This window comes from Marmota flaviventris, chromosome 8, assembly GCF_047511675.1.
Source record: "Marmota flaviventris isolate mMarFla1 chromosome 8, mMarFla1.hap1, whole genome shotgun sequence".
Lineage (NCBI taxonomy): Eukaryota > Metazoa > Chordata > Mammalia > Rodentia > Sciuridae > Marmota > Marmota flaviventris.
The window spans coordinates 2,152,185-2,177,643 of NC_092505.1; the positions used below are offsets into that span (position 1 = coordinate 2,152,185).

The window sequence follows — 25,459 nt, forward strand, 5'->3', positions numbered from 1 at the left end:
TCGTTTTTACAATTATTGGTATATATTGCGAAATCAACACAGAGGCACACGATTACCTTGGCAGGACTAGGCGATGATTGAAAATCGATTAAAAAAGGATCACATTTTGTAATTCCTTCTTGCAGTCTTCAGAAGGCTTGAGAAGCTGGATTAAGAAAGTATTAAAACCCTACCCCCTAGGATCGAGCGAGCAACACTGGGCTAACACAGCGTTCACCTCGGATTGTTACGATCATGATTCTGATGTCATTAAAACTATGGAAAGTAAAAACAAGCCTGGATTCTAACTTGGACCCGAGCTGTATCAACAATCACTACCAAAGCCCACGGTCACTTTGGACAGCAGGCTGTGGATCTGGACCCCGAGGCGGCACCTGTGGTGTGGAAACAAGGCCGGGAGCACCGGGACGGTGGCAGTGCCACTTTGAAGACCTGCGCTCACAGGTGGGCTGGCCAGACCCTTCCTTGCGAGGAAGCTAACGTTTTCTCTTCTTTTACTGGGGGTGGTGCATGGCTGGGGATCCCACCCAGGGCCTCGCACAGGCTAGGCCAGGTCTGCCACGGAGCCACACCCGGCCCTCTTAACGTTGTTTCAGCATGGGTCCCACACCTAGAGCCCCACTTGGAACATGGCTCCAGCTAGGGCCCCTCCTGTCCCCAGGGCCAGGTTCATGAAGCTACAGGCAGCTCCACAGGGCACTGGGGGAAGGAGAGGGGCTCACCCTCACCTGGATTAAGCCCCGAGGTATCACTCAGGAGCAGAGGGTCCACGTGCCTGCAGAGTGCAGCCCCTCAGGTCCTCTGCACACACAGCTGGGTCTATGGCCCAGGCTCCCAGCAGCCTGAGTCTCCCCACGGTGTGGAAAGGACACACACGTAGGTCCCTCCTCCAGCCGGACACTTGCTCTCGTGTTAAGAAAGGAAATAAAGGAAAAAAAAAAAAAGATGGGGGACAGGAGAAAGAAAGGGACACTAATCAGCTGTCCTCATTGCTGGCACTGGGTCCCTGGCTCCACCTGGCAGTGACAGCTTTCCTGAGAGGCCATGCAAAGGCCCCTGGTCAATTTGGCTGGTCTTCCCTGCCTGGCTCTGGCCACAGCCTCCCTTCTCCTGTGGGTCCAGTGGTCTTGTGCTGGGAGAAGTCTGCCGTTGGGACCAGGAATCATGGCAGCAAACACATCCGGCTTGGTGGCCTGGCAGAGAGCCAGTCAACCGTGGCCAGGGAGTGCTGACCTCAGAATGGGAGCTGCATGGGGTCAGAGAGGTGTGAGGGTGCTGAGGTCCCATGGGGACGGCGCCCTCGGTTCTGGGGCATTTTCCAACAAGGTGAAGAATGCAGACCTGGAGGAGGGTCTTCCCGGAAGACACTGGACTGCACTGAGTGGGGGTGGGCTCTGGGAAAGGGGCCACCATGGGCATGGAGCCGGGGTGCCCCGGAGGAGGTACCCCACTCCCCAGGGTGCAAGTGCTAGGAGAGGCAGACCTTGGCACCCCCAAGAACTGGGGTGCAGGAAGGAAGGGTGGGAGGACAAAGGGGCCACAGACACGCAGCCCCACTTGCCTCGCCGGAGTGGCCCCAAATTCTGGACAAGGTGGAACCAGAGAGGTCATCTTGAGCAGCAGACAGCTGGACTGGTGCTGGGCCGCTGGCCTCCACCACTGCAGCCCACGGGGTCCGAGCCGACCACCCGTGTCGTGCTCCAGCACCTGTCTCCAGCAAGCAGCCGGCACAGACAAGGAAGGAGGGGATGAAATGGCAAGAGGGGACAGCGGACACTGCCTCGTCCTGCACCCCACACACGTGGCCCCACGCAGTGTCACCACGGCGGGCAGCAGACCCACGGCCTAGTGGCACACGACAGATGGAGGATGCTCCCAAGGAACCCACAGGGCACCTTTCTCCAACCCCACCAGCTGCCTTGGCCAGGGGCGGCCCTGCTGCACCAGCACGTCCCTCCCAACACCTGGCAGATCCCCAGAAGTTGTTCCCGAGTCACAGGAGTCCCACTGATACCGTGAGGACTGCAGACTGACTGGAATCCGCTGGGCCCTGGAGAGGTCCCTGTGCGGTGACCACACGCCAGTGTGTCTGAGCGTGCAGACGTGAGCAGCTGTACAGCTGCGTGAGGCCAGACCCCAGGGACCCAGCACGCAGCAGACTAGGACAGTTCCAGTGCAGGAACCGAGAGGGGACAACCAGAAGGACAACACAGGAACTTGGCGTGATTCTTCCAGATGCTCACGGTTGAGACCCGACGCAATCCAAGACGCGGACAGAGGCCTTCATGGGCCCAGCCCACGCGGGACAGGGGTTCCGTGGGGCAGTGGCAGCCAGCGGCCCACCGAGGGCAGTCAGGAGTCCTGAAGCCTTGGGGGAGGGGGCCGGGTTTCCAGATCACAAATTCCCGTGATGGCTTGTTACTTTTGAAAAGCACACTGGCAGGTTTCACCATCGGGACCCACGATGCCCGACACTCACAGATGGAAGGCAAGTCAGTCATGGCACTAAGGCAGACGTCACACTGTCACAAGGATGAAAACAGGGACATGCTGTGCGCTGGGGCGAGTGGGTGACCTCAGAGCACCGTGGCCTGGACGACGATCTCTGGGTCCTCGATGTCCTTCTTGCTCTGCACCATCCTCAACTCCAGCTGTGCTGAGCTGGGCTTCCGTCCCTCCCCAGCCTGGGCTGCAGACCAACAAGGGCCAGTGAGAGTGGCCCGGGAGCTGCCTGCCCTGGTCCCCCGCGCCCGCCCATGTCTAAGCCAGTGGAGTTTGGAGAAAGGTGCCCTGTGGGTTCCTTGGGAGCTCCCCCATCTCTGCCTCAGCCCCGAGCCTCTGAGCTCCAGGTTCAGGACAGGGCTACCCACCAGGGCCCCCGCCCCCCGGCTGCTACCTGCAGCTGCAGGGGTCTGTGCCCTCCCGACAGGGCCTCCCTCTGTGGGCAGCTACCTCTTGCGCACTGGATGGTCCTCTGCAGAACGTGGTGCATGGCCGACACGGTCTTCTCGCAAGCCACCTGCAGGGAGGGAGAGACACTGTGGCCCAGCCCCTGGCTGCGTCTCAGAGCTGACCACCACCGCCTGGAGGGGTGTTCACATGCACCACCACACAGGCCCCAGACATGGGAGCCCCCAGGGCTGACCACAGGACTGCCCGCCACAGAACCTGGACTGTCCCAGGAGGCCATGTGTTAGGGCTCAGGCCCATCCTGTGGGGCAACTGGGGGCGGTGGAAGCGCGAGAGGCGGGCCCGGCGGAGCCTGAGGTCACGGTGTGTGTCCTTGGAAGAGGGGTGGAATGCCCACCTTTTCCTCTCCTGTGCTTCCTGCCAAGTGGGTGGCTTCTTCCCCCACACTCCCACCATGACCGGCCACCAAGACCCGAGAGCACGGGGCCAACCCACCATGGACTGAAACTGACCCCAAGTAAACCTTTTCTCTTTGTCCTCTCAGACATCTTGTCACAGTGACGGGAGGTGGCAAGACCAGACAGCCGTGGGAAGGGGCTGTCTCAGGAACTCAGTGCTGCCTGGTGCGCAGCACGTGCTTAGCTAGAGTCCCTGGAGTTAACTGTCAAGGCCATCGGGGAGAACGCTTGTCCCCAAGGCAGCCAGTCATCATCACTGCTGCCTGGGGGTCAAAGGCTGGGGGGATCCAGCGGGTGTGGGGGCGTGAGACTCATTCTCCGAGTCTATCTGGGCGGGTGAACCCAGGACCTGGCCCCCAGAGCCCTGAGCCCTGGCATGAGGCCTCTTCCAGGTGGCAGCTGGGTGTCTCCGCTACCCTGCACCTTAGGATGCAGGTGCCACAGCCAGGTACAGGTGGCAGGTCCTGCGTACACTCTACCCTGGAGGGAGGCAGGAGGGGGCCAAACAGTGAGGGCACCGCACGTTCCAGCCTGAGCTCAGGGTTCGCAGTGGCTTGCCACTCGAAGGCCACAGTGGACTTCATTTTATAAACACGGAGCCAGACACTGGCGGTACTGACTGACTGGAGAATTGCGTCCAACCCCAGGGGACCTGCCGCCCTTGGGTGCCCAGCAGAGGGCATCAGGGAGCCACCACCAGAGCTGACTCCGGGAGCCTTTCCCAGAGAACACCATCACGGTGGCAGGGCTGTCCCTTCTGGCCCTCGCGGTGTTCTACAGGATGGCGGACCCCACCCCAAAGGGATCTGGGTGGGTCTGCAGGGAGGTTTCCAACTCTGCTTCCCCTCCCCTGCCCTCTCCTCCCCTCAGTCCCGCCAACTCTGCTCCCAACAGCGCGAAGGACACTGGCGCCAGTGGACAGGGTGTCAGACAGGAGTGACCCGATAAGCGTCCATGATGCAATTTCTTGCACACAGCGCAGGAGGAGTCCCACTGAGCTCCGCGCTCAATCGAGTTTTCCATGAGAAAGGCCCTGACACGTCACCCTGTGCACGAGGTCAGTGGCAACTGACCCACTGTACCCAGCAGTGCCTGAGCAGGGCCGCCCATCTCAACTGCACAGAGCAGATGGGACAGACTCCCAAGGGTCCCCAGGGAGCAGACCTCCATGCCAAGGCCTGCAGCGACCTACTGCTGGGGCCTCTGTCCTCAGCTCTGGCTCGGTCCCTGGGGTGGGGGGCTGGCTGCAGCCTCTCAGACCCTCAAGTCACAGCAGGGCCCCACACAGTGGCCCCAGGGGGCACCTAGCAGGCTGCCTGGACTCAGGGCTTCCCCTGGCGGACCTGGCTGACCCAGGAGGGCCCCAGCCTTCTTGTTTTTGCCATGCTGGGGACGGAGCCCAGAGCCCGCACACGCCCTGCAAGGGCCATACCACGGAGCCCCACGCCAGCCCAGCCGGGGTCCTGAGTGCTCTCCCACAGCACTGTGACCCCTACTTCCCAAGCGGGGAGAGGGCAGATTCACTGTGGGAGTGGGGTCCTGAGCCCAAAGCCCAGCAGCCCCTCCCCCTACTTGGGCTGCTGCTCAGGCCAGGCCCCTCCCTCCCCCTGGGCCTGCTGTAAGGCCCCGCGCAGGGCACGCGGCTGACCTTGAGGTTGTCAGGGTGCTTGTGTGTCCACGCCAGGAGCATGGCAGCAAAGAGGTCCCCGGTGCCCACGAAGACAGCATCCACCCTGCGCATCTCCATCCGGATGCGCTCGGTCACTGTGGTGCCATCAGGCCTCTCTGCAGGAGAAGACAAGCCAAATAGCTGACCCCAGACTCCCTGGCCGGAGGAGGATCAATCCTGCAACAGGAGGTAGCCAGCCCACAGTATCCCAATCCTCCCTGGACCAGAGGGTCAGCGCTGCCGGCCCTTGGGGTGTTCACACAGAGCGCAGGTGACCTCCTGGGTGCCCCGGGGCTCTAAGAGCATGTTGTGCTGCCTCCCGTCCCCAGTGCCACCCCCGTATCCCTAAACAGAAAGTGGAAGACAGAAGCCACAGTGACGATGGCCTCAGGGACAAGGTGCAGCTGACCAAGCACCAGGAACTGCCGGATGTCCTCAGCTGTGTGCCCACACACCGTGCCCAGAGGCAGAGGTGCCAAGGAGGCAGCCACCTGGGAATGCTCCCTGGGGCTGTGGGTGTGACCCCCGTCACTGTCCCAGCAGGGGACCCGGCCTCTGTCACCCTAATGTGGTTCAGAGAAAATCGGCCCACGTGGTATTCCCATCGCCACTCAACGCAGCCCAGCAGAAGGCGCTCCCGTGAGATCGGGGCCCGGCCCAGCTCCAGGTGGCCACTTGATAAAAGCTGTGCTGTCCAGGGCTGCTCACTGCCCTGAGCCTCCTGCAATGAGAAGTGCTCAGGAAATCTACCACCAGCTGAGCACACGACACTCCCTGATGGCCAAATGTCCCCTGAGCCGTGAAGACAGAAGATGCACTCAGGCCCGGTCACTTACTCATCCTCTGGCTGCCCAGTGCGATCAGGTAGTCACTGCCCTGCGAGGAAGGCAGGTCGGAGCTGGTAATGACCACTGTGTCAGGGCCCATGGCATGCAGCACATCCATCACCTGCGGTGGCACAGGGAGCACGTCAGCCCAGTGGACACGCCACATGCCCACTCCACCCAGCACGTCCCAGTCACAGAGAAGGCTCCTGGGTGTGCACAGCCACCCCCTCAGCCCAGCCAGGGCAGAGCCAGGAGCCTGCCCAGGTCAGCAGCTGAGGCCCAGGTCAGCAGCTGAGGCCCAGGTCAGCAGCTGAGGCCCTGGGCAGTGCTGGCTTGGAGCCAGGCCTGAGTGGGAGGGGTCTGCCCTGGGTCAGACCCCGACGGTAGTGGCCCTGCCTGACAGGGACACGTGGCAGCTGTGAGGGTCAGGGTGACCTGCATCTGGTCCCTGGCCATGTTTACTGGACTGTGCCCAGAGCTCGTGGCCTGGGTTTGAATGTGTCCCCTGGGGCCGTGAGGTGGGGCCTTTGGGAGTGAGGGCCTGGTGACAGGGCTACCGGGGCCAGCTCAGGTCCCCTGCTCTGCCACTCTGCCGGGAGGACACCGCCCCTGCACAGAGCCCTCCCCAGGCGTCTTGACCTGGGACTTGCGGCTCCAGTGCTTGAGCCGACGCCTGCTGTTTACCCACCACCTCGGTTCTGTCTTTTGCTTTGAAAGCAAAGGACGGAGGTGGCTCCAGTGGCAGCTCGAGGGTGGAGACCGTCCCCCAGGGCTGTGCTGGCATGAGGGCAAGTGGCAAGTCCCAGAGGGGAGCGCCCAGGAACAACAATCTGCCCTGGGCCGCGCCCGCTCCTGCCTGAGCCCCGCTGCACCAGGCAGCCTGCCAGGGGGCTGGCCTGGGAACAGCCTGTTCCGGAACCCCCCTGCCCACACATGCACCCTGCTGGTCTCTGGAGCCCAGGGCAGGTGGCCTTGTGAAAGGACCCCAGGGGGCACAGCTCACAGCCCAGGCACCGCTGCCACAGGCTTCCTGACCACTCCTCTCGGGAGGAAGGTGTGGGCCTGAGGTCACTGCTGGGGGGCTGCAGGCCTCGGGGGCGACTGCCGAGCTCACGGACCCTAGCCTGCAGCGCCACTGGGGGCAGGCGGCCATCTGGGCTGCGCTCTGAATGTGTACGCTGCGGTCCTGATCCCAATGCCTCAGAAAAGAGGTCACAGCAGGGTGGGACATCTCAAGGACAGGCTGCGGGCCCTCTAAGGAGTGCACACAGGCCGCGGTGAGGCGTGCTGCCTCCCAGCCCAGCAGGCCCTCCGGCCCCCTCAGAGGGAGCCCTGCAGCACCTGAGCCCCAGGGTGCCGGGGGTGTGCTGCTTTTGGCCCACTGTGCGTTGGCACTTTGTCCCAGCAGCCGCAGGGCTCGCAGGACTGCTGTGATGGGCAGGGCAGATCAGCCTGGGCCCTGCCACACGCTGCCCTGCCAGCACCGGCTGAGGAGGAGGGGACAAGGGCCAGCTGGCTGACCAGAGGGCTGGGTGCAGCCACATCCGGGGCCAGAGCCAGCCTAGCTGGGTGCCCATCTCCTGTCCCCAGATCTGTGCCGCACCCTCCCGCCGTGAACAGTGTGACTGGCCACACGCACGGCCCCCAAGGTCTCCTCACCGCTAGCGCTTCTTCCTGGCTGTGGATCTTCCTGCCGCTCAGCAACCTGGAAGACAGGTGGGCTGGGGTCAGGGGTGATGTCTGGTCCTAAGGGGACTCTTGTCCACTGCACTGCTGTGAGGTTCCAGCTGTGCTGAGCGTCCACGGTTCACAGTGGAAAGGAACAGCCCCACAGGGCCCCAGTGACCCACGCCACAGCACACAGCCCCTGTGAAGGGACCAGCGTCCAGACCCTCCATGGACTCACACGGTCATCGCTGTACCAACAGCTCAGGGTCAAGGTGAGATATCACCCCCCAGATTAGACAGGGCTAGGTCAGGGATCCCTGGCCACCAAGAGTCCAGGGGCCACACCTATGGATGACAGGCCTCAGGGACAGAGGGACCAGCTCGTGGCCAAGAAGAGCAGCCTCAGCTCCGCAGCCTGGTGACTGGCTTTCCCAGGTCTCTGCTCCTTCAATTAGTCAGGCAGGAGGCCCACAGCCCCTCTGAACCCCACAGAGAGACCCCGCGGCCGGCCTGCCTGCCTGTGGCACCACCGTGGCTCCCCACCTGGAGGCATGTCCAGCCTCCAGCGCCCTCCGCTGGCCAGAGCGCCCCCCTCCTATACCTGGCTATTCAGGTAAACACAGGCCAGCAGGTGGGGCCTGAGTGAGTGCCACTGTGACTCAGGAGCAGGTGGCAACCTCGGGGTAACCTGACCCCAGTGGGGAACTTCTGGGGACACTTCAGGGGCAGGCACAGGATCCTCTGAGGCCCGCCCTGTAGGTTACTTACTCGGCCTCAAACTGGTTGGGGGTTATGATGTCCGCCACGGGCACCACCTTCTCTCTGTACACCGGGAGGAGGTCCTCGGGAACGTACTGAGCAGCACAGGAGACAAGGGGGACTCACTCACGCTGCAGAGGCTCGCGCCACTGAGCAGCGGGCAAGGTCAACACAAGGGCAAGGGGTCCTGCAGGAGGCTGGGGCGGGCAGAGGAAGGGCAACTCCAGGGACAGGGGTCTGGGATGGGAGGTGCGCGATGGGCCAGAGCACAGAGGAAGGAGAGGCCGCGGAGAAACAGGAGAACCCAGAGGATGGGGAGAGGGGTCCTGAGGCCAGGGTTGGCCAGAGTGGCCCAGGGCGCACCTGGGTCTGGGAGCTGACCCGCACATCTTCTGGTATCTACGGAAGCCAGGCCGTGAGCCACACTCACGATCAACTCATTTTTGTCTTAAATTGCCCAACAAACAGTTCGACCTAACAGCATTCTTTAGCTTCCACAAGTCCTTAAGAAGGGCCCCAAAGCCAAAGTCCAACATGAGGGTGTGCAATGATTCTGCTTGCTTTAGGGGTACTCCCAGGTGCCGCGGGACAGCTGGTTTCTAATCCTTCCCCTTCACGTAGCTTGGGGACCTCCCTGGAGACCCAAGACCCCTACAGATGTACCCGTGCCCTCGGTGCTCAGAGAGCCCCCAGGTGCCACTGCTCCAGCCACAAGCTGGGAGGTGCTGAGAACGGGTGGGGTGCAGCCAGCCCACCCAGGCCCTAGCTCTTGCCTCAAGTCGGACCATGATATCAACGGAAGGTTCTTCAAAACCTGGTTTTCAGCTGGTGCCACAGCGCACACCTATGATCTCCCACGACGTGGGAGGCTGAGGCAGGAGGATGGCAAGTTTGAGGCCAGCCTCAGCAACTCATCAAGACCCTTAGCAACTTAGCAGGACCCTCTCCCAGAATAAAATAAAAAGGACTGCAAAATGCACAATGACACACGCTTGTGATCCCAGCTACTCAGAAGCAGAGGCAGGAGGAGCTCAAAGTAGGCCAAGGCCAGCCTGGGAAACTTAGCAAGGTCTTATCTCAAAAAGTAAAAAGGGTTGGGAGGTCACTCAGCGGTAGTGTGTGCGCAGAGCATTAGTGAGGAACTGGGTTTGACCCCAAGCACTACAAATAAAACAGAACCAGTTCTGGGCAGAGCATCCTATTTCCTCCTTCACATCTGTGTAGGAGCCTGAGACTGTGGGTTCTCTCCACCTCTGAACCGAACCCGTCACCCCGCGCTTAGGCTGCTCTCAGATCACAAGGAAAAATCAACCTGATCAAAACAAGGACAGGTCCTAGTCAACGAACAGGTCGGGCCTCGGCTCTTTAGGACCCAGACGCAAGCATCCCGAGCCCAGCACAGGGAGCAGCACCAGGAGCAGGCAAGGCCTGGTGCCGGGTTCCAGAAAACAGGCACTGGGGAAGGTGCCCAGGAGAGAGCACGGAGCAAACCAGAAGCCCACGAGCCACTGACCAAGTGGGGCAGGGAGGGCAGCTGCCAGGCGTGCCCTGTGCCAGTGGAGACCATGCTCGGCTTCTGCGCTCAGTGACCTCCCAGCACACAAGAGAGACCAGGCCCACGGGCGGGCGGAAGGCAAGACGGTGCAGGTGCTAAACTGCCGACCTCGAAACCCACGGGCAGGACGGCCCGAGTTCCTCTGTGTCCACCTCTGTGAGGGCCACAGGACGGACTTCACCTGGTCCAGTTTGTCCTGTGCAGGGGCACTGCACCATGCCTGTCTTACCGCCTACTTTGGAACAGCTCGTGAGCTAAGAATGATTTTTGATTTTTAAATGTTCAGGGGCAAAGGTAAGCAAAACCCACTTTCCGCACAGGAAATCCAACTTCAGTGTCTGCCTGTGACCTCCGCTGGGAGGCGGTGCCCCGCTCGCTGGCACTGCGGCTGCCCTGGGGCTACAGGAACAGGGTGCCGCAGAGCCCAAGGGCTTATCCACAGCCTGACCGGCCCCCGAGCCTCCCCCGCAGGCCCCGAGGTGCGGCCTGTCTCTGGGTGTCACAGGGCCGGGCCAGGCCCTCACGGCAGCACCGAGACTTACCATGGAGCCTTCGCCGTTCCACTTGTCGCCCATCACGGGATCGCACACTGCGGAGACACAGGCCGCCGGTCAGCCTGGCGGTGCGGGCACCCCCGACCCCTTCATGCCACCCCCGGCCAGATGTCTGTAAGGGCCGGTGGGCTCAGCAGCAGAGTGCTGGCGTGTGAGTGAGGCCCGGCTTCAGCCCCCAGCCCCACGATGCACGGTGGCAAAACGTCAGTAAGGCGGTGAGCGGGCAGACGGAGGAGGGCCCACGGAGGAGGGGAACCGCCACCGCCACCTTCCCCTCCCCCCGACTGACACTGCCTCCGTCACACACCGACTCCCCACTCCCAGGCCACCCTCAGGCCCTGACCTTCCCAATCCCCACAGCTCATCTACGTGGAATCCTATTTGCCCTCTGGAGACTGGCTGCTTACGCGGAGTGAGACATTTTCAAGATTCATCTGGGTCATAGGGTTTCCTTTCTTCTTCTTTCTTTCTCTTTCTTTTTGGTACCAGGGATTGAACCCAGGGGTGCTTCACCACGGAGCCACATCCCCAGCCCGAGTTTTTGAGGCAGGGTCCCAGTAAGTTGCTGAGGCTGGCCTTGAACTTGTGATCCTCGTGTCTCAGCCTCCCAAGCTGCAGGGATCACGGGCATGACCACCCTAACAGCCACTTCCTTCCTTTTAAGGCTGACTCGGGCTCTGTGTTCCACACCACCCTGTGCCTGTCCACTTGACCATCAGTGGACCTGGTTGTGTCCACCTTTGGCTGCTGTTAACACGGTGCACAATTGGTGGAGGGTCTGCCTCAGTTATTCCGGCACACAGCAGGGAGGGAGCTGGGTCGCGAGGTGACTGCGCGTGACTTTATGAGCGACTGGCAGACTGTTCTCCGTGGTGGCTGTGCCATTGCATATTCCACCAGCAGCGGCCAGTGCTTGCTGTTACGACCACGTGTGGGTGTGAAGCCGGGGGAGCACAGTCCAGGCACCCCCCCAGCTCCCCACTGTCCTCGGCTACCTGGCTCCTGCGTTTCCTTGTCTAAGACGACTGGTGAACTCTGACCTAACTGAGGAGCATCTGCACCATTTCTCAAGTGACATGGAAGAGCATCGAGGGGCTCCTGAGCCAGCACAGCAGTCCCTCCCCTCCCTGGCCGTGGACAGGCCAACCCAGGTCTCCCGGCACTGGCCTGTACAGCAGCATGGACAAAGCAACAAGCTGGGGCAGACCCGCCACTGACCGGGGGGACAGGGTCACCATGCCCCTGGAAAAGGTCCTCAGTCTGCCAGTCTGGCGACACTGGCCCTGTTCCAGGTGACAGGATGGGCCCAGAGCTGCCTGGCCACGAAGGAGGGCTGCTCTGTGCAGACACACCCAGACGTGGCCACTCCCCTCGCCCCCTTGCAGCCCGGCCCTGCCTGCGTGCCACCCCACGCCCACGCCCTTAGGGTCATGTGCAGGCACATGCTGGGTACCCCGACTTTTAGCACATTGACTCTTCTCTCTCACACGCCCGAGAGACCCGGGAAACGTTTCCAGCTCCTCTGCACAGCCGCGAGGTTCTCCTGGACACCAGTGGACAAAGCTGACTGGCCAGGGGCAGAGCGGGAGGGTGACCGGGAGGAGGCAGCTGGGCCTCCCTTCCTGTGCTCCCGGCCAACCCCACTCAGCGTGACGGGTGCACCCTGGCCACTCGGGCCGAGAGCGGGCTGGTCCAGCACCCACCGTACACGAGCCTGGAGTTCTGCTGCTTCAGCTCCCGCACGATGTCCACCACCATGGCCAGGAAGGACTTGTCCCGGGTGTAACCTTCGGGGGGAAGAAGCCAGATCACCCTCTTAGTACAGCTGCTCCGCGACCACAGGGGGCCTGGGCAGCACAGCAAGGCCTGTGCCCAGGCAGCACGGGGCCAGTCCAGGGTCATGGAAGGAGACCAGGCCTTTTTCTTTTTCCCAAAAGAAAGGCAACATTTGACATGAATGGACCCCTGGGTGCCCAGCACATGACTGAGTTCTTCCTTTCTTTTATTTTCTACCTTCGATAGTGAGCACGTATCGCTTTTAACCAGGTGTTTTTTAAAAGTTCCTGCTGGCCCCCTTCCAGCCCAGCAGCACCCCCAACACCCACCTGTGCTGCCCGCCATGGCCCCAGGACACCCAGGACCCAAGCCAGGCCCCGAGTGGCAGGCCCAAGGCCACCAAGGATGTGACACGCCTAGGGCACTGAGACCCTCCCTGAAGAAAGCAGGGACCAGGTGCAAGCCTGGGGAGGGGGCTCTGGCCCTCGGCGGCTGCTCGCCCTGGGCACGCACCCGTGAGCACATAGTCGTACTTGTTCACGCTGTTCAGCTTCAGGCCTTCATACAGCTCCTGCAGCTCATGGGCATTCAGCACCTGGCCCTTCCAGTGGGCGTAGCCTGCAGGGGCGGCAGATCACACGGGCCTGAGGCACGGGGGGCCAAGGGTGGAGCGGCACAGGCCTCTCTGGTGGCCATCTTAGCCCAGGGACAACTGCCCACCCTCCCTGGGGATGCCCAGGGGGCAGCCCAGGCACAGTGCCTCGGCAGGCCCCCAACACGTGTCCAGCGCCCCTGAGAGCCCCAGGTCCTGCACCAGTGTCTGCACGCTCTGCTGGCCAGTTCCTGCTGCAATTGTGTCCGGCAGAACTGGGGTCCTGAGTGGGAAGGGCAGCCAGGCTGCAGGAGTGGCTCAGTGCCCTCCCCCCATCTCCGGATCCAGTCCCCACTGTGTTCCTGGGCATCAAGCGGGGCTGTCACCCAGCACTGGGCACCCTGTCCTGACACCTCCACCACAAGGTTACCGAGTGGCCAGGAAAGCCTTGGACCAAGCTGGACAAGAAACAGACCCAAGTGCCCAGCCTGCCCTTGACCAACAGGAGTCCAAGCAAGGTGTCCACTCCAGGACTGCCCGCAACCTGGGGTACACCTGAGGTGCAGGACGCTGCAGCACTGCTGAGGGTCCCCTGTGCGTGCCAGGGGAAGCCAAGTGTGGAAACCCCACCTCTCACCACTCCCCCCACCCAGGGGCCTGGCGTCCCTGACTCACTCCCCCGAACACACGATCGCACAGCCCTTCTGTTCTGATTCTTGGAACAGCAGAGTCCAGGGGTGGGAGGCGTCAGACCATCCGACTCCCTGCATGAGGGGCCTGTGACACCCCTCCCCGAGTGTCTGGCCTGTGTGGTGACAGCTGTTCCCATGGCAAAGGACCCTGGCTTTCCCAGGTGCCATCCTAAGGTGTCTGGAACAAATGCCATTCTCCAGAACAGCCCCACGGACACACGAGGGTTCGGCTGCCCCACCCGGCAGAGGCACCCTCCGGTTCTGACTGAAGAAGGAAATGCAGGACCCCAGGTACACGGTGGACTGGCCAGACAGAAACAGACTGACCCCCGGCTACCAGCTCAGCTGGTCAGGAGCCTGCCCCTCCAGGCTCCAGCTGCCCACTATCTGGGATGCCCCTGGGCCCTGGGCTAGCTTTCCTAAGGAGACCTGAGGCTGCCATCAAAATTTCACAGGCCTAGTGGTGCGGGGTGCAAGACAAAAAGGTCCTTTCTGACCCTTGGTCTCCAACATCCTTCCAAATTGGGGGGTGGGGTAAACCCAACTGCACACCTGTGTCCTGGTGTGCTCAGGCACCTGTGACGAGGTACACAGACCCTGCTGAGACCTCGGGTGCTCATTCCCTCACATTCTGGAAGCTGGAAGTCGGAGATCAAGGGCTCAGGGCTGGCCTCTCCGGAGCCCTCTCCTCAGTTCAGATGCCATCTTCCCCTGTGCGTCTGGGCGCTATGGCTTCTTCTTCTTCTTTGTTTTTGGTAGTAGGAATTTAACTGAGTCAAGGGTTGCTTAACCACTGAGCCACACCCCAGCCCTTTTTAGTTGTTGAGAGTCTTGCTGAGTTGCTTAAGGCCTTGCTAAGTTACGGCTGAGGCTGGCCTTGAACTGGCAGTCCTCCTGTCTCAGCCTCCTGAGCCACTGGGATTTCAGGTGCGCACCACCAAGCCCAGCTCTGATGTGTTCTTCTTATGAGGACAGTTGTGTTATGTCAGGGCCACCCCATGACCTCATGAACTTTAATTAGTGCCTCTAAAGGCCTCATCCACATAAAGTCGCATTCTAAGGTCCCGGGGATTAGGGCTAGAGTGGGGACACAGTTCAGCCCCTGGCTCACTAGGAGGAAGGTGAGCCGCCAGCACCCAGCCAGGTCCCAAGCACAGGCCCCACGGCAGAGCACAGGATTCCTAGAGAGGTGGCTTCCGGGCGGATGTATTTGGATCTGCAATGTCCCCAAAGGTCCATGTGCAGCATGGTACTGTCGGGGCGGGGCGGGGCGGGGGGCTAGTGAGGTTTTTAGGTCGCCGGCGTGTGCCCTCAAAAGCAACGGTAGGCCCCCAGTCTCCTCCTTTTATGCTTCCTGGACAGAAGGTGAGCGGTTTCGCTGCCCCCGGGCTCCCCTGTGATGTGCCGCCCACCACAGGCCGCAAAGCAGCAGAGCCAACCAGCCTGGGGCCTGGGCCGAACCAAGGAGTCTGAGGGAGAGACCAGACAAACACAAAAGGCTGGTCCCGGGGGCCTCCTGCACCTCCCTTGTGACTCAGATGGGTCCAGAGCCTGCGAGAACCTTCTGGAAGGGACACTCGGATCCTTTGGTCAACCCACAGCAGCAGAGAAGGTTTCCCACTGAAGTCCCGCCCCCGGGTAGTCCCAAGACTCCTGCCGCCAGCCCTCTCCAGTCCTCAGGCTCCCTGTGTCCACGCTGGCTGCCCCTGGCCAGCTGCCTCACTCTCCAAACTCCAGGTGACAAGACAGTGCCCCAGTCCCAACCACCAAGCCTCAGCCCCGCCAGCTCCATACTGTCCGCTCGAGGCGGGGACCTTGGGAACAGGAAGCTCTGGCAAGGCCTGTTAAGGAGCAGCAGGACACAGGGAGGCTAAGGCCACCAGGCCCAGAGAGACCCTTTCACAGGGCTGTCCCTGTGGCATCGGGCCCGGACTCCCCAGGGCCCCCCTCGGCCAGGCAGAGGAGGAGTGATCAACCCCAAGCACTCAGTCTCCACTGAGCTCCCAGCAGATGACACATCACACGTTGTCACGGCTCCTTGCTGGGAGTCAGGTGCAGCCCGAGCCCCCTCACCTTTCACCCCTGGGTGAGGTGTACACTGCAGAGCATGGAAGTGTCCCCACGGCCCGATTCAAAACAGCCCAACGCTGGACACAACCAGAAGGTGCGACTGGTGGCTGGACAACAAAATGTGGCCACCCCGGGGGACCCCGCTCACCCGCGAAGGGCAGGGAGCACCCCAGGCTGGGATGCGAACAGCTGCTTCAGTGAGAAACGCCACATGTGGAGACCTGTGTCCCTGACCCCATTCACAGCAAGGTCCAGCACACATTCAGATGGAAAGTAGTCTGTGGAGGCTGGGAGAAACAGCCGACAATCTTCCTTCATTCCCGTATTTTCTTTTAAGCTGCCAGAGTTGAACCTAGGGGTGCTTAACCACTGAGCAACACCCCAGTCCTGTTTATTTTTATTTCAAGACAGGGTCTTGCAAACTTGCTGAGGCCGGCCTTGAACTTGGGATCCTCCTGCCTCAGTCTCCTGAGCTGCTGGGACCACAGCTGTGCGCCACTGTGTGCTGCTCTGATGGTGGAAACATTCTAGAACATCGACTGTGAAGATGGCTGCACAATTCTGTGGATACACCAAACCCATAGACTCTGGGCACAGTGACACACATCTGTAATCCCAGCGGCTCAGGAGGCTGAGGCAGGAGGATGGCGAGTTCAAAGCCAGCCTCAGCAAAAGTGAGGCACTAAGCAACTCAGTGAGACCCTGACTCTAAATGAAATACAAAATAGGGCTGGGGATGGGGCTCAGTGGTTGAGTGCCTGAGTTTAATCCCTGGTACCCCCACCCTCCAAAAACCCCAATGACTTACACTTTGATGGGTGAATTAATCGCATGATACGTGAATATCATAATAGAATTGTTTTAAAAAGGGGAGGGCAATAAATATGTATAAGTCAAGAAGTTTCTTCTGGCAGCTGGGGACATAGCTCAGCTGGTAGAGTGCTCGCCTTGCATGCACAAGGCCCTGGGTTCAATCCCCAGCACCACCACCACCCAAAAAATAAAAATAAAAAAAGTTTCTTCTGGACCAATTAAAGGAAGATTATACAAAAATTAATAATTAGCATTTAGAAGTGTGTTTTTGATTACATTGATTTAATGTAATAACTGATTTTCAAAAATAAATAAAAATAACAAGGGGGAGGGGGCCTCTGGCCTGGAGGAGAGGGCAGACCCTGGAGTAGGGCTCAGAGCTGCTCGGGCACTGCCACCCAGGAAGTGCACAGCAGGCAGCAGAGCAGGGGAGCCTCAGTGGACCCTGGCTGGCTCAAAGGGCCATGGGCTTTGTGGCCCAGGGCAGAGACAGCACGTGGCTGAGCCTGCATGGCCATGGGCTTTGTGGCCCAGGGCAGAGACAGCACGTGGCTGGCTCAAAGGGCCATGGGGCTTTGTGGCCCAGGGCAGAGACAGCACGTGGCTGAGCCTGCATGGCCATGGGGCTTTGTGGCCCAGGGCAGAGACAGCACGTGGCTGAGCCTGCATGGCCATGGGGCTTTGTGGCCCAGGGCAGAGACAGCACGTGGCTGAGCCTGCATGGCCATGGGGCTTTGTGGCCCAGGGCAGAGACAGCACGTGGCTGAGCCTGCATGGCCAGCCCCACGTGGGACCACATGACAGATAATCGCTGGGCTGAGGCAGCACAGCCCTGGCCCAGGATGCTGGCTGTCACTGACATGGCAGTACGCCTCCCCTGCACGAGGGGCCTTGGCGGCTGCTTCTGGGAGGTGGGGAGCAGGTGAGAAGCCCCGCACTCCAGGAATGAAGGTCATTCAGTCAAGGACCTGCAGGTCCGCCACCCAGGACACGGCCTGCGCAGCCTGTGACGCGAGGACAGAGATGGCGGCATGGGGTGCTCCACCCGCCCCAGAGCTGCAAGGTAGGAGCTGTCACTCATCCACCAGCTCCATGGCTGCCCAGGGGCCACACACCTTGGGGGCAGGTGAGAGGCACCAGCCTGGCTTCTGAGCAACAGTGTGGTGGGGCGAAGGGTGGGAACAGGTAGGGAGCCCATGAGGCAGAGGTGCAGTGAGGCCTCCCCTAAGGCTCACCCCTCAGTTGGTGGCCCTGAGACAGAAGCACCATGAAGCCCCAGTGGGGCTGCACAGCCAGCCCCAAGTGGGCCACCTGGGGCCCCCGGGGCCAGCCCAGCCCCCGTGGTGTCTGGAGGTGGGAGCCTGGGGCACAGGCACTTGTCCACTCAGGGGATTCCCCAAGCCATGGGGTGGGCCCCAGTGAAAAGAAGCCCCAGCGCCCTTGCCCTCACCCTGCACCGGAGAGCTGCCCAGCACCCAGGGGTCTGTCTTTACCTCCTCTGGGACAAGCCCAGGCCTTTCTGCCTCAGATCCCAGGGTGGCCACCCAGCCACAAATGGAGAAAGGTGCAGGACCTGGAGGGCAGCTGGCCACATCTGCAGCCCGAGGCCCTGCCCTGCTGGAGTGCTGGAATCGGCAGGGGCAGCAGGGGCTCATGGGCGGACGTGCTGAGGGGCTCCTTGCAGTCCTCAGGCACAAAGGCAGCCACTTAATGTGCAACCATGGGAATGGAAAACGGCAGTCAGAGCCCATCGGTTTCTGGACGTCTCTGGACTTCAGAGCCCTTACTGACAAGCAGAGGCTCCATCTGACGCTGGCACCCACCCCAGGTTATAAGGTTAATACCCCATCCAGGTCTTAACCTCCCCGGAGCCCTCCGGCACCCCTCCTGGGAGCACCCCGGAGCCCTCCTGCACACAGGGCTGCAGCCCACCCTGCGCGTCCTGCTGGGCTCAGAACAATGTCAGGGGCATGTCACCCTGGCGAGTGGGGCCGACTCCACACACACAGCCCCTGAGGCCACACAGGACAGGTCGGGGCTGTGGGGTGCACACCCTCCCCCCAGACAACCCCTCAGTGCTCAGAGCAACCAAGTCCTCGGCGTCCCCATGAGCGCACACACACACACACACACACACACACACACACACACGCGCCCCGCTCTGTGGCACTGGTGTTAAAAATCCAGACTGCCTACAGGCTCACCTTGGAACTTAGGGGACCTCCTCACACCCACATCGACCCCCTCCCTGGTGGACAGGGTGTGAAGAGGCCTCCCGCAGGGCTGACCCCGCGGGGAGGACAGTGCTCCTAGCCAGGCACCAGCCCTGGGGCTCACCCATGGAACTCTCTCCCCAAGCTGGGCCTTGGATCACCACCCTGGTTTTCAGAGGAGGACACTGAGGCACAGAGAGGCCCTGTCACCTCTTCTAGGTCACACAGCTCCAGAGCAGCAGAGCTGAGATCCAAACCCAACAGACATCAAGGATGAGGAAACCCTAGCTCCTGCCCCCAGACTCAGCATAGAGTGACATTTTGGGGCCCTCGTCCATAGGAGGGTGGCACTTTGGCTCCCAGGGGCCCATGCCACCTACCTGTGCTCAGCTCTACCTCAACAGCTGCACGAGGCCTTACCTGTGTGATTTGAAAACTGGACAGAGTTCACCGCGTCGATCTCAAATCCCAACACCTGCAAGACAGACAGCAGGACGGGTGTGAGAGCCCAGGGTCGGGGTCCCAGGGACCCCTCATCAGGGCCCTGATGACAGCCCGAGCACCTGCCTGGAGGAGGAGGAGGGGAGTAACAGGGACGGTGGGTACGGCTCTCCATGACCTGCTGCCCCCTGGCACTCTCGGGCCCCCTGTGCCCAGCCAGGGGCTTCTTGTCCTTTGTTTAGGAAACTCATGGGGCGCAGCAGCCCAGAGGCTGAGGCAGAGCCCCTGTCCAGCCTGCTGAACTCACTGAAGGGGTCATGGATGATTCCGGAAATTCCACCAAACGAAATCACTCAAGGAAACCAATATAGTGCGGGGACCAGCCACGGCTGTGAGGCCATCTTGGGTGCCAGATTTTCGGTTCCCAGCCTCCGCCCTTCTGAGGAAGTGAGGCCCGAGCCTGCCAGGCCACCTGGTTGGCCATCCCTGCTCCTCACGCGCCAGCTGGCCCGAGGTTCCCCGAACCACCACAGCCACCTGACCCTCACTGCTCCCTGGCAGGGAGTCTCCTACTGGCCCTGATGGGGTCACTCAGCCAGGGCAGCTGGGCCCTTGAGACACCCTGGGCTGCGGGGTCATGTGGGGGGGTCTCTGTGGTCAGAGGAAGCAGATTCGCTCTCAGGGCAGGAAGCAGTTTATTAAAGAAAATTAAAACCTGTGAGTTTAAAAGCTTACGTTTTTCTAAAAGTAAGAGCACTTTTCTGGTGGAGGGAGGAAGGGGAGCCACGTCTGCGGGGCCGGCGGGGCCTGTGGGTCTGCAGGGCCAGCGGCAGGCTATGCCGTGGGACGCGGTGCAGAGGGAGTCCTCCCTGGCTCTTCCCACTTCCCTGGCCTCCCACGTTCAGTAGGTAGGACTCCCTCGGTGCCCCTCGGCTGCTGGAGGTGGTAGACAGCAGACATAGGACAGAGGACACTCTTCGGCCCATTACCTGGATCACTGCCAGGCCTACCCACCTTGCCCACCTGCCTCTGCCAGGCTGGTCCTGCGGGCACCATCACAGTGGACCTACAACGGTGGCCCTGCCAGAGAGTCCCCTCCCTGGTCGCACACTGCCCACTGTGCCCCTGAACAGAGCCAGCCATTCCAACGGCCCAGGGAACTACTCAGCACGGAGCCTGTCTCCCGTCCGTGGCCCTGTGCCCAGTGTGGGAACAGAACAGCAGCCCCCCCCCTGCCCCCGGCAGGGCCAGGCGCTGCAAGAGCGCAGGGCGCAGCACACGCAGCGGGGCGGTGTGCAAGGGCTCAGCCACCTGCGGGCCCCGGCTCTCCTGCTGGCCCTACGAGAGCACAGGGAGAGCCTGGGGCCTCCCGCACCCCACCTGCCTGCCCACACCAGGCTTGGGCCCTCCTGTCCCCGTGTCAAGGCCAGACATGCCATCAGCCCTGACTTGGGGGCCACGGGCTCAGGTGTTCAATTGACTGGGAGGCTCAGGGCTTGTCCCCGGGCTCTGTACTTGGGGAGGGCTGGCCACCTGCAATCAGGACAACTGGCCATGCCCAAGGAGCTTGAGGCTCATGCTGGCCAATCCTCCCACCTCCCCTGCCTCCTCTGCTGGAAGACACCCCACCACCATCTCCAGGGACGTCCCTCCTCCTGTGTGCACCCCTCCATTCCACCACCTTCCTGAGAGCTCACCTGCTGGCTGCCTCGACCTGCTCTCGGCTCCCTGTGGCTGGCTGTCCACCCCGAGGGGCCTCTTAGCTCCCAACACACCAGCCTCTCCAGAGGGCGCTGAGTCTCCCCTCTGCCCCCGTCCCCACTCCCAGCCAGGTCTACGGTGGCTCCTTCCATGCTTAAGTCACCAAAGGGCCACTGACGAATCCACCAACCAAATGTTCCACACTGGCAGGTGCCACCAACCCAGGGAGAGGGCCTGGTGGGCATGGGAGCTGGGGCCTAGGCCTCAGGGAGAGCTGAGTCGAAGGCCGCCCACTCCGTCCACTGGTGACTCAGAGGTAGCCCACCAGGGGGGAGGGGACAGAGCTGGGAGCATGAAAGTCCCGACAACCAAGTGTGAGGACTTCCAGGTAAACATGGCTCAGAATCAGACCCTCCCTTGGGCCAAAGTCCCAGGAAAATGAGAACAAGGAGCTCTGAGAACCAATTGGCCGGTCAAGGGGACGAGGCAGCAGGAGACAGCAGGTCACCAAGATGCTTTTCTGGTGCTATTTCCATAGAACGTTCCAGAAAAAACCTTAGGACCTGCAGCGGGCAGAGAGAAGTGGGCCGCCTCCCCGGCAGAAGGTGCTGGACAGAGGGCAAGAGCGCACGTGGCAGACACAGACAGAGGCGGGCAGCGTGTGGGAGACAGAGAGAGACAGAGCAAGTGAGAGACAGACAGAGACACAAAGCATGTGGGGGACAGACAAGAGACAGAGAGACAGAGGCAGAGCACGTGGGAGAGGCAGAGGCAGACAGGGTCTGTGAGAGACAGAGAGCATGTGGGAGAGACAGACAGACAGAGGTAGGCAGCGTGTGTGAGAGACAGAACATGTGGGAGAGACAGAGATATGCAGAGACAGAGGGACACGTGGTGCACGTGAGAGACTGAGAGAGCCAGGCAGGGACGAGAGGCAGGAGGCGGGCAGCAGAGATGGCAGCTGTGTCCCAGCCAGGCGTGAGCAGCTGGCCGGGTGCCCTGGCATTCTGCACATTCTGTCTGCTCCGTGGGTGGCGTTCACTTGGAGCTGAGCCACTGGACGGTACACTCACGATTTGTGTTCACCAAGGTCATTCCAAGGACTAAGCCGATGCATCACTAGAGTAATCAACAAAAATCAGCAGTCCCACCCACAGAGTTCACTTGCCTGGCCGGGCCCCCTCTACGCGACTAACGCGGCCTGCAGCATCTCAGTCCCCAGACTGAGGAAGCAGACTAAAGCCACGTGACACAATCCTGAAGATCCTGCCAGTTCTGGATGTGGACACTCAACCCTTGTGTCGAGAAGGAAGCTGCTGTCCTCTGCTTTCAATGACAGCTAAGGGGCTGAGATGCGCTTGGCATCTCCGTTCCAAACGCCGCCCCATCAGCTTCTTCAGCGTCACATGCCTGTGGCAGCACCCCAAGTCACCTGTCAGCGCTGCACTTCAGCCACACTCGGGAGGAGGCAAAGCCAGGCGGGCTCCCAGGAGCCCTCGGCCCGGGAGGAAGGGGTCTCCACCAGGCCCTTCCCGAAGGCCCCTGCCTCGAGCTGGGAGGGCACTGATGCCCTTCCCTCGCTCACAGAAGCCCTCGCCACGGCAGGCCCCATGGCCCCCAGCGCAGGTTCCCCGCACGGCCCCTCCCCGCTTTCAAGTTCTAATGGCCCCAGCCTCTCCCTTCACCCCAGGCCAGCTGCTGGCCCCTGGGTCACCACTGGGTTCCCTTTTTGCCTTTTCTGGCCTAGCAGCTGCCTCATTAGGCTCCCCACCTCCCCTCCAGGGAGCCACAGACTGCTCCTTCAGCTGAGGGTCAGGAGATGGCGGGCAGCAGGCAGACACAGGCCCCTGCCAGGGTGCCCCAGACCCCTGACTCACACAGCCACCTCAGGCCACTTTGGGGACAGCACTGCTGGTCTGTGCCTCCTGAGGGAGAAATCACTTTGTGTCACAGAAAGCCTGGTGCCCAAAATGGCCTTGGGGCCCCCTGGTTCAAAGAGTGACACCAGTGGGCCTCACCTGCCCTGGGTGGCTTCTGCATATGGGTGAAACCTGAGGTGGCCTCTCTCCCAGGACTGTTACTAGCCAGGCGGGTCCCACCCAACTCCAGTGGCTGCTGGGCAGAAGGGGAGGCCCGAGACGTGAAAACTGAGGACTCTGAGTGGCCGTGTGGAACCGGCCTGCACGACTGCACCCCTCCCGTGGCCCCGAGCACCCCAAGGCCAGCAGACCTCGCCTCTTCCCAGCTAGCTCACCGCACCTCGCCATCACTTACGCCCTGCAGCCTGGAAGCCTCTGCGCTGCGCAGCGGCCCTGCGCCCTGTGCCACCTGCATCTCCCCCCATCTCCCGCCACAGCCCCGCTGGGCCGGCAGGAAGGGTCCACACCTGGGAAACCAGCACGTGCCTGTGAGCCAGCCCCTGCCCACCTGCACACAGCTGGCACACAGCCAGGAGATCTGGACAACCCGCTTCAAGACAAGGAAGAACTGGCTGGTGCCACCCAGGGAGAGAGGACCGGGAACCGCTCCAGCTCGGACGCCCCTCGGCCTACCTTCCCACAGGTCCACGTCTGCTGGCACGGCCCCCCCGCAGCCTGTTCACTCTGCCTCACGCCCTCCCTGCGATGGTCCTCACTGGCCTCTGAGCTTGATGCTGCCCCAGCTCCCTCAAGTCGTACCCCTTGCACCCCTCCAAACCTGCCCCTGAGGGTCCACTGCTGCCCAGACCAGTGTCCACCACCACAGCCTCACACCGCAAGCAGCAGCCAGGGTCCCCGCCATTCCATGAGCCCCTGCTGCAGAGCTGCTGGCCACTTTCTGGACCCAAAGCCCCAGAGCCACTGTGCCATCAGTTCCGCTCCCTCGCCGAGGGCAGCACCCCTCCACCTGCAGTTCTGCTTCCAGGGTCAGCTGTACAGTCCTGACAGAGGGCCGTCCCCCACCTCTCCCACAGACAGGGCATGTGAGACAGACACAGGGACACAGAGAGTGGGGGGGCAGGCAGACCCCAGCTGTTCTCTTGTATTCCTCACTGCTGCCCAGACGTCTCTCACTGGTCTGACCGTCCCCACCACAGGTGTGTGTGCAGGAAAAACCAGCACAAAGAGTCCTGGGCCTACCTCCACCCAGGCATGGCCAGTCAGGGGAACAGTGTGCTCCTTCCAGCCCCCAGGGCCCATCAATGTCTTGCCTCCTGGACTCTCTGCAGCACCTGGAGTCTCTGCAGCACCTCAGACCTGCCAGGATGCTCAGGGGCTCAGGCTCCCCGCTCCCACGGCCTCTGAGATGGGGTGTCTCGGCCAAGAAGCTCAACAGATGAAGCTCCAGTGCCCAGAGTCAGCCGCAGCACGGGTCCAGCTGAGGAAGGCCTGGCAGAGCACTGGGAGGCTCAGCGCCCCAGGAGGCGAAGATTCACTGCCGCCACAGTGGGCGCGCCCTGGGAGACCTGCAGTGGGCAGCCTCTGCCCCTCAACACCGATGGTGCCTGAACTGCAGCAGGGGGTCCCTGGCCTGTGGCCTGGGCGAGATCTGTAGCTGTGTGCATGTCGTGTGCATGTTGGACACAGGCTGTCTTGCCGGGAGAGGAAGCTGCTCGGACTTCCTGCCCCAATGCCCAAAGCAGCCCAGGCAGGGCCCAGGCAGGACCTGGAAAGGCTCTCAACCCTCCACTGCCGGAACTCCATAGCAACACGGCTCAGGTGCACCCAGGAGGAGGGGCACTCCCGGCAACAGGGAAGCCAGAGGCTCTCTGTTCCTCCCCCTCCTTCCACCCACAGCTGCACGATACAAGCTCCTCCTCCTGCCACAGCAGCCCCAGTACCCGGGCCCCATGGCCACCAAGCATCCCCCACTTGGCAGTGACGCAGGCTAGCGGCTGCTGTGGGCAGGTGGCCCCCACTCCCAGCGGCCCCGTGACGCCTTCCTTCCTGGGTCTTCAACCCTCCTCTCACAGCGAGACAGACACAGAGAGACCTGCCTTGAAGCAGCAGCTCGGATCCCTCCTCCCGGGAGAGGCAGAGTGACTCAGAATGCAGGAGCGGGGAAAGCTCCGGAATATTCCAGCACAGTTCCTCCAGGGGCCAGCCCACCCTCACTCAAAGCCTTCTAGGGGTGGAGAGGAGATCAGTCACCTGAGCAACCTCAGGGCCCAGGGCCCATGTCCCTCGAGGCTGCCCACAATCCAGCCAAGCCACATCCTCATCCTGATCTCCACGGGAACTTCTGGAGACAGCCTGTGTTCCCCAGGGGGCCTCCTACCTCCCCAGCTCACCCCCAGCCCCCCAGTTGCCTCTGCCCACGTGTGTGCCCTGCCTCTGCAGTCACAGCTCTGCCCCCGCAAGCCCCCAGCACCCACTTCTGTGCCCACAGCACTCACGGCTAGGACCATGATGCCAGGCAGGCCCCGCCATGGGCAGTGGAGTCCAGGGTCTCCCAGGTACTGGGCTGCCCTGCAAAGCCCCAAGGCAAGGGTCTCACCCCAAGCTCCTGGCAACACCTAGGGGCTGACCATGGTCAGCCCATCTTGCCATTGGGTCACTCAAGAGACTTGGTAGCCTAGCCACGGTCCTTCTAGGCAACCGGGGGTCACAGAACCAGGCTGGTAGGAAGCCCCGCTCCTCCTGCCACTCACCAGCCTGTCTGCCACTCCCCTGGCTTAGCAGAGGTCAGATGGCCAGACAGCTGGGGGCTGCTGAGCTGTCCAGAGGCTGCCAAAAAGGTACTCCCGGCCCAGCATGGGCTACTCAGTGCGGCCTCGGGCCT

At 61.8% G+C, this 25,459-nt stretch overlaps 1 protein-coding gene across 1 annotated transcript in view; it reads right to left on the reverse strand.

Moving 5' to 3' along the window:
* Positions 1 to 25,459, reverse strand: part of Pdxk (pyridoxal kinase) — a 30,908-nt gene continuing 5,449 nt past the window's right edge. Inside the window, exons 2-11 of the mRNA XM_027929160.2 lie at positions 18,977 to 19,031; positions 12,690 to 12,794; positions 12,104 to 12,187; positions 10,389 to 10,435; positions 8,301 to 8,386; positions 7,524 to 7,569; positions 5,874 to 5,985; positions 5,017 to 5,153; positions 2,953 to 3,019; positions 1 to 2,689 (exon numbers count right to left, since the gene is read on the reverse strand). Of these exons, the coding sequence (XP_027784961.2) occupies positions 2,577 to 2,689; positions 2,953 to 3,019; positions 5,017 to 5,153; positions 5,874 to 5,985; positions 7,524 to 7,569; positions 8,301 to 8,386; positions 10,389 to 10,435; positions 12,104 to 12,187; positions 12,690 to 12,794; positions 18,977 to 19,031 (852 nt within the window). The 3' untranslated portion in view covers positions 1 to 2,576. The remainder of the gene's footprint in view (positions 2,690 to 2,952; positions 3,020 to 5,016; positions 5,154 to 5,873; positions 5,986 to 7,523; positions 7,570 to 8,300; positions 8,387 to 10,388; positions 10,436 to 12,103; positions 12,188 to 12,689; positions 12,795 to 18,976; positions 19,032 to 25,459) is intronic.